The sequence below is a fragment of the Gymnoscopelus microlampas genome, assembly GCF_963454915.1.
Source record: "Gymnoscopelus microlampas genome assembly, chromosome: 12".
NCBI classification, from domain to species: domain Eukaryota; kingdom Metazoa; phylum Chordata; class Actinopteri; order Myctophiformes; family Myctophidae; genus Gymnoscopelus; species Gymnoscopelus microlampas.
The window spans coordinates 25,318,030-25,330,488 of NC_139949.1; the positions used below are offsets into that span (position 1 = coordinate 25,318,030).

At 41.4% G+C, this 12,459-nt stretch overlaps 1 protein-coding gene across 3 annotated transcripts in view; it reads left to right on the forward strand.

Moving 5' to 3' along the window:
• The window catches only part of arhgap32b (Rho GTPase activating protein 32b), a 102,793-nt gene that overhangs the window by 29,151 nt on the left and 61,183 nt on the right, over positions 1 to 12,459 (forward strand). For all 3 annotated transcript variants that reach the window (XM_084074615.1, XM_084074616.1, XM_084074617.1), the window contains exons 3-5: positions 7,705 to 7,810; positions 10,164 to 10,258; positions 11,641 to 11,725. In XM_084074615.1, the coding sequence (XP_083930741.1) occupies positions 7,705 to 7,810; positions 10,164 to 10,258; positions 11,641 to 11,725 (286 nt within the window). The remainder of the gene's footprint in view (positions 1 to 7,704; positions 7,811 to 10,163; positions 10,259 to 11,640; positions 11,726 to 12,459) is intronic.

Below are 12,459 nucleotides of genomic sequence, written 5' to 3' on the forward strand. Positions count from 1 at the left end.
GTGGTGGTATACAGAGGAGGCTGGATGACCTGCAGGCAGGATCTCGTTTTAACTCTGTGTTGTCCGGTGCAACCTTTGGCTGTGCTGCAGATGGAGTGGCTGAAGCAGGTGCTGTGGTTCCTTGCTCCTTGCGTGCCTCCTCACAGAGGAATGTTGTGAATGTCGAGAGTATATGCCACTGCTGTGAGTGAGCTGAGGAGCTACACTCAGGGAGTGTTGAATCTGGGCCTGCTGTTTCTTCGTTTCCTGAAAGTGCATGGCTGTTTTGGTAACACTGGAGTCCTCACTTGTAGGCTACAACATGGTGCATATGTCGATAGCCATAGCTCACTACAGAAGTGGCAGTTTTGGATCTAGATTGAATTGGCGAAGTTGGGCTGAGGACCTGCTCTGAAATACTGAAGACCTCCTCAATTCTCTCCAAGGCTTTCCTGTTGTCTGTGATAAAGAGTCTCATGAAGAGTGTGAGAGTTGAATTGTTGATCATGTAAACATTTTTTTATTTTATTTACACCAACTTTGTTCTTGTGAAGTACTTCGGTGCTCATAGGGGAATTATTTATATATTTAAAAAAAGTCTCCATTTGGCCAAAGGAGACCAAGCATCACCACACTAGCTAGCATGCCCACAAGCAGCCAGTACTGTATATATATCATGGCTTCACTACTGAACACCACATCACTGCACACTGCACACATAGTAACTTATTGATAGCTAAAGATTAGAATGCTATGCCGATATTAGACCACAGCATCTAGTTTGAGAGCAGTAAACTGGCCAACTATCAGAACATTGTTGTCTCCGCCAGGCCGAAAGGCATGGCGAGAGAGTATGTTTTACCCCCTGTCCGTCCGTCCGTGTGTGTGTGTGTCCGTCATTCTGTCTTTTGTCTGTGTACAGCTAATCTCCGGCTTGCTTGCAGCGAAACTGTGCACACACACTCCCTGGATGCCAGAGCAACCTCTGCCCCAAATTTTTCACATGGGCCTGTTATAGCACCACCAGGAGGCCGATTTGTGCAAAACACATTTCTTGACAGTACTCCTACAGATTTTTCATATTCTATCCTGATTGGCTAAAAATGGCTTCTAAAGTTTGCAGGAGTGCTCCATTTTGAACAAAATGCCTCAAATCATGAACACAGCATGCAATTTCTGTGAAATTTTCCTCGCACATTTCCACTATTCCACTATTCCACTACTATGCCGAGGAAGACATACCAAAATTATTTCAAATCAGCCTCATGGTGGCGCTATAGCAGGTCGATTCATGTTTTTACTGAGGTGTTTGCACCGATCTGTGTAAAACTTTGTATGCGCACTCCGTAGAGGTCAAGGAAAAACCTTTGCCCTGCATTTTTCACATCTGCCTTTTATAGCGCCACCAGGAGGCAGACTTATGTAAAACATTTTTTTAATATTACTCCTTCCGATTTTATCCAAATTTCTACGCAAATCGGTACACATGATCTCTATAGTCATGTGATCGAGACGGAGCTGTCTGATTTTCCATATTCCATGCCCCTGCCATTCATCAAAAACACCTGTCCTTGGTTCTGGTGACTCATCCTGTCCTCCTAATACGTGAGGGGGCTGTGTTTTTTCATTTATTTTGCTTAATTATTTTATTTCTCCTCACGTATTAGAAGGACAATATCAGTCACCAGAACCAAGGACGGGTGTTTTTGATTAAACTAACATGGTGTGAAGTTACAATGGGTTTGTATAGGAAGGGGGTGTGCCTGATAAAATGTATCAAATATCTAAATACTGAATCAAGTAACTTAAAAACTGTCTGAGGGGCTCCCATAAGCCTGAGTAGACCTTAAAATGACCCAAAGTTTTTTTGAAAGTGAAATATCCCTTTAACACTTATTTTAACAAAATACCTGTTTAACACTACAGCATCCAAAATGCACATCGTCCAATTTTAAGAAGTCTGCTTTTCAAAATGTTTAATTATTTCAAAATTATATAGCACAAAATACAAAGATGTAGCACACTCATGCATCCTTCCAGCACCCATCGACAAAAGATAAAATTTAAGCCTTATAGTAGTGGTCCTGGTGCCTGGCACCTTCATCCTGATACCAGCCCAAGGGCAGAGAATACACAATACCTACAGCATAGTTTGAACAGGCCGAATTGGAATAGGACAGGGCCAGGGTGGCTAATAGCTGAGTGGGTAGAGAGGCCATTTGGGAATTGAAATGTCGCTGGTTCGACCCTTGGCTCGCCGAGGTCGTAGTGTCCCTAAGCAAGACACTTAACCCATAACATCCCCCTGTCGTACGCTCATCAGAGCCATTTTAGCAGCCATCAGCTGGGTGAAGCTGTAAGATTAATTTCCCTTCCCCTCAGGGACCAGAAAACACTTCCTTTCCCTCCCCCTATACACTACATGACTTTCACTCTGCCAGGGCAGCAGTGACAGCTGCCTACTCCTCCACTTGTTTTCGTAGTATTTTTACCAGCTTGCGAGCTGGTCTAAGAAGAGACTGACCACTAGTCAACATGTGTTCGACAGATTCTCAACAGATTCTCAACAGATTCTCGACATGTTTTCGATCATTGGCTGTCCTTTAAGCCAATGGGGATACTTTCCCATAATCTGAACGGGCAGTCTTGTCTAGGGATGGAGCTTGTTAATTTGTATTGATAATGGGCACCTTATCGAGCCTGCTTATCGAAACGAGCTTTTATCGAGCCCACTATCGATCTTTTTCTATTATCAAGAAAAAAGACGTGAGACGAAAAATTCTGAACAGAACCGGAATCTTTTTTTATTGGCCAGTTGTGACAGTGAGTTTGTGGCTGACAACTATCTAAAATTAAAATGACAAAAGTTAAAAATATTTTTGCCTATCATTAAAACAACCATTCATATAATGTGCAATAAGTGTTAAATGACTTTATATTATGAATAGTACTGTAATAATTACTATAAAATCTCCATGTCTCTTCAACTCTTTGTAACAAAAAATGCATATTTATTTTTTCTATTCTTTTTTCTTTGTTTTAACCAAAATATATCACTCGCACTCCATTTTACTAGGGCCTTCAAATACAGTACTTTTCTAACAGACAGAAGGCAAGTGACCTTTTTACTTTTGGAAAATAATATTGAAGAAACGGTTAATGTGTGTACTGTCACTTTAAAAGCGCAATTTATACTTCATCGTACGACGGTATCACGCACCAAACATAGCCGATCTCCAAGCTCACACTGCGTCTATTCGCACCACGTTGTGAGCTTGTAGATCTGCCATTTTCGGCGACGATAGACTGAATAGACGTACACGCTCAAGCAACACTAGTTATTCATTCACAGGGAGATCCCAAACGGATTATTATCAATTGGATAATTAAAATTGTCAACGGAGACTTGCTACATTGGGTAGAAGAGGACGAGTGAAACTTTTGAGCGTTTCACTCGTTAACGCCATTGTTTCACCGCTGCACCGCACATGTAAACACGACAGCGACGCAACCACCCGAGTGTAGAAATGGAACCAAATGGACGCTTACAGCCCCCTTAAAATAGTGATGTAGTGAGCCAATAAAATTCCTCTTCCTTGTTTCCCCGGGCAGCGCTGTTTGGCACAACTTGCAGCTATCAATACACTTTTTAGACCGACATGTTTGTGCCAGCGTGGGTGATTAGATTTATTTCTTGATCGCCTCTTGTTTTGATAGTTTAGACATGACGTCAGGGGCCGCTGCACTCGATAACAGGCTCGACAAGCCTAAAGCTTATCGATACCCGGGTCTCGATAAATTCATGCCCGGGTATATAATGTACCCGGTTTTCGAGCTCCATCCCTAGTCTTGTCCTCCCAAGCTATGGCGACCTAGCAGTGTTGCCAGATTCTGCGAGAGAAATAAGCAACAGGAGAGAGAGAAAAAAAAGCAAGCTGGTATACATGACTGTGTGTCATGTCTGGTTGAAGGAAATCAAGCTCTGTAGCTTGTACGGTTGATGTCACTAGACTGCTATTGCTTAAAAGCCAGCGTTGGAATTGCAAGGCGAACTCGCAGCCATATATTCCATTAGAGTCTCGCAATTACATCAGATACAGTGAGATAAAGTTTGAAAACAACTAATCACTCATTTAATGACCTTCTGGGTCGAAACCCTCGGATGTGTTTGCACGATTTATAGCATTCCAGTGGCCTTTTATTGGTCTCATTGACTTTAACAATGTCCACTGGGAATCCTGCTGGTGCGTGTCCGAAGGGAGGGTTGTCTCTGCCTGCCTGGGTGCGTTGTCCATTGTTTAGCTCATAATATTGATATTATTTAGATTTTTGATTTCCACAAATGTAAAGTTTGAATTTAAGTTATGACTCAGACTTAGGTTGATATTTTTGCGCCATACTTGGTTTCATAGGGAGCTTAGAAGCATACAGTAGCAATTGTTGTCCTGAGAGCAAGTCAAAGCGACATCGAAATGCCAACTCGGGAAAGTCTAAATCTATTGATAATCTATACATGTAAAAAATATCTTGTTCAACAAATCTCTTAGCTACACTGACATTGTTCTTGTGAAGTAGTTTTGTCCTTATTGGTGAAGAATTTAAAGAATCTTACAATATGTTCATTTAGAGACAGGCCTACTGCAAACTGCATGGCCACTGCTTTGCCTTGCCTTCTGCCTCTCACGGAGACGATTTTTCTAATCACAACCTTTGATTGACTGGTGATGAACATAACTGACACAAAGAATTAACAATCAGACTATGCAGATTACAGAGAAAGTTGAATGACAGACATCTGGGCAAATGATGGAAAAAGGTAGACCATGAATTTGTATGAGGCTACTTTCTTGGCTGTGCATAAGAATTTCATTCCGTAAAAAATGCATTTCTGTTTCTTAAGCAACAATTGCACAGGGCATATATGACAAATAACTTACACAAACAAACAAACAAACAAACAAAAAAAAGCAGAAATAGCTGATCTAAAAGGTTGTGATACAGAATGGTAATGCAGAATTCAACTACAGTAGGAACTCGATTAATTTATAATATATATTATACATTATATACACATATATATTTTATAATTTGGCATCCTGATAAACAATAAATATTATAAATGCATTTTGGAAATCGAGTTTGAACCTAGTGCAAGGAACTGCAGGCAAAGATGGCACTGGAGCATGGGTGTCGCCACCTAATGACCACGTCTAACCTTTCAGAACCTTTCTCATTTTAAGTAATTTCCATATAATTATATATATATATTTGAACAAAAACTGATATTGTTGATATGGTGTAGTATATAAATATCCAAAGTTGTCACTTATCTGTTTCCCTTGGCCTACATTTAACCCATTTAGACCAATTTAAAAAAAATAGGAAGACATCATGTTGCTATATGAATGATATGTAGCAACAACTAAAATGAAGGCGTTCCCAGATTGAAAGGTTTAACAACGTATCTGTAACAGGTCTAAAATGGGTAAGGACATGGCTCCTGGCAGAGATATATCATGAGTCGTAAGCCATACTTCTCTCTACCCTCTCTGTGACCTGTGTATCAGACTCCTCAGGTGTGAGTCCAATTATCTTCATATAAAGAGTTTGGCTGTCCACTGTCATTTATACTGTAGCAGGCAGATTGTTCATGGACTGCTCCTTCCCTCCCTAACTAGACAGCCTTTTCCATCAGTTTACATTTCATAAGGAATCCATAGAACCATGGCTTCAGTGATGCAAACATGATGATAGTTTTACATCATCTAAATGGCATAAGCCTAGAAGCATCCATGTGTGTGTGGGCGTGCACAAGTGTGATAGCGTTGGTGTATATAATGGGAGTACATCGCTGCTCTCTCTCGTAATGCCGTTGTGCAAACATTTCACTTCCACCTCTATTCTTTCTTTTTTCCATTAAGATAAACAGTAACCTCCCACATAATAACCTGAGTGTTTGTAACCTTATCTACCTCATTAGTTTGCATTGCACACTGCCCATCATAGAGGCTGAGCTTATATCAAGTATAGTATCTGGTATTGAGAGGGTTTCACTCTCCACATCTTGCACACATCTTGCGCGCCGTGTATGAGCAGTTCCTTTTTAGCACTAGAATTCTCCCCACGAGGCTGACCTACACTACTGTGCCACAGGTGTCAGTCACAAAGTTTTGCTATGGGTCTAAGGGGAATGCACAGTATTCAAGTAGTTCTCTGTCTACACATACAGCAGATAAGAGAGGCCGGTGCCACAGAGCAGTGAATACAATGAATACCAGGCCAGCATATGCAGCATCTTGGAATCATCAGACTGCTAGGACATATCAAGGAAAGGGACAAATAACACCTTCACCTCAAGACGGCTCCTCACACAGGAAGACAATAAGACAATAAGGCCATACAGTGAATATTAATTTATTCCAGTTAAATACACTGTTTTGTTTTTGTTTTTAACAGCAACAGATCAGTTGTTTTTATTTTGGAGTATGGGAGAGGAGGCAAAGGACAAATTGTGTGAAGTCCTCAAATGTAGAACAGAAAAGGCTATTTCTTTCACCAGTAGTGACTTTGTCATTCAAGTAAAGCACAGTTACTCAACACTCTGTTATCAGTCCCAGTCTTATTGCACTTGACACAGGTCTCTGTCCTGTTCCTTGAACATTATTTTCCACTTGACACCTTGTCGTCTTCCCAGCAGTGATAGGTTTCCCAGGAGACAGGGTGCTAGGGTTTCCCCCAGTGTATCTTAAGCCTACCAAGCCTATTTTGACTGCCTGGAGGGGAAAAATGTATAAATTACATACTGTAAAGCTTTTTGTTTTAATTGTTAACGGAAATTAACATAGAAGGTGTTTCGTGAAACCCTTGAGTCTGGACCCCTGTGGTTCCTTCCTCCAGAGGTTCCTAAGCAAGACCCTTTATAATCTCCCTTTATAAAGCGTGAGTCATATTCTGATTGCGTGAGTGTGTGAATAATTTGCATGAATTAATGTAAGAAAATTGCCCTCATTTTCTCAATTGATCAAAGCAGCGGACAATGAATAGCGGCTGACTGAAGAGAGCTATAGGCGGGGGAGAAGAGAGACGTCGACACCTGGGGTATACGCTCCACAGCCTAGTCTAAATGAAAATCCATCTGGATTTCTTTTTTTATTCAGAAAACACAGTTAGGAAAAGAAAATATGGAACAATCTACCCACTTCTGTCAGGCTGCAAGAGACTCTAGCTATCTTCCTTGCGAGGCTGAACATCTTCTGTATATTTTCAGGCGTCATTCTGTCTACCTATGCGTGCGATTTCCGTGAAATTTTGCACGCACATTCCCACTAGGCCGAGGAAGAAATGCCACCCTTTTCACATTGGCCTATTATAGCGCCACCAGGAGGCCATAATAACCTACCTGACCTGGCTCCGAGGAGCACTTTTTCTAGTTGTATTGTCAGTCCACTATATTAGGGCCTCCACATTAAATAAAGGAACCCTGTAGTAATCGGTCTGTCCACAAATTCTGATTGTATTATTGTAATTTTTATGGCCACTCGGGTAGGGCTCTGTCATAGGTCTTAGAGGCTTAAATTGGAGTTTTGATTATACATTTTGACTTGTGTTGAACTTGCTCATTCTGTGAAAGGCATGGCACAATCCTATCTACTGGATTACACTGAAGTGAATGTCAAAACTGTAGTCCTAACTTTGTTTGCATCCTTGTTTTTTGTTTTGCTGAAGGAGCCTGAGGCCTGGGCGTCACCCTGAGGACGACGACTTTTTACCTGAGCTGGCTCACATCCATCCTCGAGATAGACCTGACTGGGAAGAAACCATCAGCGCCATGGTGAGACATTCACACAGGCACATCAGCACATGAAATATCTTCACACAGGATTAGTGAGATATTCACACTTCTGCATGCTCTCTTAGGTGCACACACACACACACACACACACACACACACACACACACACACACACACACACACACACACACACACACACACACACACACACACACACACACACACAGAAGACACGTCAAACCCAGTGATGGCGTCTCTCGGCCTGTTTACACCCTGTCACATTCTTATATATGTCTTCTCTAACTGAAGGGATTGATTAGCTGTCACTCCTCTATGTTCCATAGAAAGTCGTCTGTTCCTCTGACTCTCCTGCTCCCCAAGCATCACTGCACTTCCATGATTTATGAACAGCCTTGATGCTCCAAGTGCACTGCTACTAAAGGCTCTCTGATTAGAGAGCAGTCCAACTGTCCACCTTTCGCCATCCCATTTCATTTATTTATTTTAGAAGGGACTCCATTCACCAGCCAGGATCATTCATTATTTTCCTTTCTCTGCTCTCTGCAAGCCACTTATGTTGGCTCATCTCGCCGCTCGGCATCAGCAGCAAGGTGGAAATGAGGCCGTCTCCATGGTAACACGTTGAGCCACCCATGGTCTATGCGTGGTTGGTTCCCTATCGCAAGTGTTAGGTTCGATTGGGCAACAGAGAAGAAGAGAGTCAACGTTCTCATTGGGGCTGATGAATATTGATCAGAGAGGAGGGGCATGTAAAACATTAATACCGCATTTCTGCTATTCTTTGTTCAATATTTGATAGATGAGGGATTCCCTTGTGGAATGGTATACATTATACATTATGTCTCCTGTGGTTTGAGCTGGCGATGATTGGAAGGGCTTAAAGCGGGTTAAAATAAGCTGTCATAGTGCAGCAGCCCTATTGCACACCATGGGTATAAAGTGCACTTCTACAGCCCTATTGATACAGTGACATGTTTCAAAATCGCTCTTGAAGTGAAAATGAAATGCATAATACAGTAATTTTGAGTAATGTACGCGGCAAGGCCATTGATCATTGTCTGCAAAGATGCAGCCTCGTCTCGAGCACATTCTGACTGTATTCAGCTTTCACATGCCATGAATATCACACAATTTCTCAAATCAGAATTCGCATTTGGAATGTGCCTGTGGCAGGCTAGCTGAGGCTCAGCTCCATTTCACAGCGAGTTGTAAAGCTATGGTATGTTTAGGTTGGGCTTGATTTTTATTTGTGCCCAGAGGCAAACCGTTATAACAACTGCTATAGTGCAGTAGAAATTGCTCGTGTGTTGTTGTTTTTTTGTTTGTGTAAAAATCCTGGGCTTAATCTGCATACCATCTTCCCTATCAGTGGGAGTCTAGACCACAAGCTGAACACCGACAAGATTTCACAATCTTGTACTTCTCTCACATTAGCTGCCCACTTTACCTCATTTGCTCTGGATCGTCTCTGATGCTATGTTTCATATTCATCTTTATTATTTTGTATTAACATTTAGATTATCTATTGGTCTCTTATTCTTTCAGTAAGTTTACAGTTGCCAGAGTGGGACAAGCTCTTGCTTAAACAGATGTTACTACTCCAAATTGAAATTTCACCGTGGGATAGACATTACACAACAGTATTCTTAGAGAGTTCCTAGTTATTTACAATATCTCTGTTTTGGACAGCAGGTCACACAATGCAGGTTTGGAAAGACACCCAAGTGTGCAGCACCACATTCACATGATGGTCATTTACTTTAGGATTAGAAGCACTGGTGTCCGGGTAGTTCTGTAATATCTCGGAACAAATCGGACCTCTGCATTAGTTCCGATTTTCCGGTTAGTTTTGATTTGGCCCAATCCAATGCGTCACAGAGTGGACCTTGGGTGAGCTTTCCAAGTTTGTTTGACAGTATATGATCTGTGCAGCTGGGCATCTGTAGAACAGCTGGCTGTAAATCAAGTTGGTTCTGTTAAGTCAATGACCAATAGCAGCAATTTGCCCAAGCTACAATACTAGAACAGGTAAGAGAGAAAGAGAGGTGCCAGTTGTCTGGAAACACAGTAGAATAGCGTTTTGTCATTGCTGTAAAACAAAACCAATATATGTAAATAATAATTAATAATAAAATAAAACTAAAAAAAATAATGTCAACTACCTTACAGTACAGAGTTTCCACATTTAAATAGCATGTCAGTGATGGCATGTCAGGTGTAACACAGGATAACACATTACCAAAGATAATATCATAGTACAAAACGCAACATCAGGACTGAGCATAAATCAGGCGTTACTAATTTAGAATGTTAGAATGTTCACAAAGGGGTCAAAGGTCAAGCTCTAATGTCTGTGTTCATGTGTCTGCAGGCGCGGAGTGCAGAGATCCCAGAGCTGAGAGCTGAGCCGCTCATGCGGTCCTGTAGCAGCAGCACAGCCAGCATGAAGGTCAAGAACGTCAAGAAGTGAGTGGACCGCAGGCTCTTAACCCATTCAAACGGGGAACGCATCTGTGTAACCACTTTATCCATATTTCATACTTTGGGCTATTATATAGCAGATATACAAGCTCATACGAGCTTGTATATCTGCAATTGTTTTTAAATCGTGAAAATGTGTGCAAATCTTTGAATATATATATTTTTAAAGCGAACATTTGTGACTCAAATCTTTGCTTCTGGGGGTCCCCTGGAACACAATATTTTGAGATGGGGGTCGGCGGCCAAATACAGATAACTTTGGGTGGTCCTTGACATGAAAAAGTTTGAGCACCACCATTAAAGCAACACACGTTTTTCAGATTTAGAAGACATTTGTAGAATCCCCAGAAGCAAAGATTTGAGTTACAAATGTTTGCTTTAGAAATATATATATATTCAATGATTTGCAAATATTTTCATGATTTTTCAAAAATAGCAGATCTACAAGTTGTAGCGCGGCACTCGGTGCCGTGCTATGAGCTTGTATATCTGCTATTTTTTAATAGCCAAAGAAATCTAAAAATGACACAGATTCTTTCCCGGTCTAAATGGGTTAACTCACACTTACATTACACATCACCCCCACGCACGCACGCACGCACGCACGCACTCACACACACACACACACACACACACACACACACACACACACACACACACACACACACACGCACACACACACACACACACACACACACACACACACACACACACACACACACACACACACGAACACACACACACACACACACACACACACACACACACACACACACACACACACACACACACACACACACACACACACACACACACACACACATACTGTACATGTATTACTATACTTGTGAGGACATCAACATTTTGGTACAGTGATTTTATGAATGCAATTTCTTCCCCTTTTTGGCCATTTTTAACCCTAACTCTAAAGCCGAAAATAGCCGATCTACAAGCTCACAACCCAACCTGAATCTTTTGCTAATTGGGGGTCCCCAAATATTTTTTTGTCTATTTTTAACACAACCACATACTAAACACACGCACACACACACACACACACACACACACACACACACACACACACACACACACACACACACACACACACACACACACACACCTGCCTCTGTCCATCAGTCGCATCTCTCTGATGTCACTCCTGTATGTGTCTATTTATTGCTCCTTTACTTTCTCTTTTACCGCCTTCATTTCCTCCCTGAATTCTTTCCATCCTGAGTCAATTTCCGTGTCTTATTTCTTCTACTCCTTCCCATCTACCTTCCCGTCTTCTTATATAAACACTCTGTCCATCATGACATGTGGGTGCAGCGCTCACACTAATGTGTTTCTGTGTGTTTGCATTTCAGACTCTGCTTCACGAAGGGCCACTTCCCAAAGTTGGCAGAGTGCGCTCACTTTCACTACGAGAATGTGGACTTCGGCACAATTCAGGTATAGACAACCTTTTTTCTGTTGGGGAATACTACAGCAGTGGTTCTCAAAGTGGGGTTCGTGTTAATTATTTATGAGTGGCTGCCATGAATGTATTATCAGGCTGCAGGTAAACATGGTTTGCAAACCACTCAATTGGCTACCCAATGAAAGTACCCAATCTACAAGCTACACACTAAATTGTCTTCTATTTTCCAAAAAATCCTGAAGACAATGTGAGCAATTTTGAATATTTTTGTAAACATTTTAACACAAATTTTGTATGGTAGTCCCTGGCACAAAATATTTTCAGATGGGGGTCCGTGACCAAATATATATTAATTTGAGGGTCCTCAAATGAAAAAGTTTGAGAACCACTGTGCGACAGCATTTAACTTTAACGATGTGGTGCTGAGATTTGGGAGAGATTATTATGTTGCAGCAGTCCATGGATTTGATGTGGCAGTGAGAATATTCTTTGCAGATATTTTAATAGAGAAAGAGGATACTGCTCCTTGAACACCTTGGCTGCACGCGTATTACTCACATTGCAATATGTTGAAATTGGTGTTTTGTATCCACTTTGCTATTGTTAATACTAGCAGAGATCGCAGTGTTTTGGATGTTTAGTTGTTTACAGTAATTCCCCTGTCAACTGAAGTCAAATACAACCTCTGCTAGCTGGTCTTCTGAACAGGTACAGTGAACAAAAAATGTGATAATGATGAAGTACTGTAGAATTATTTGCCCACAAT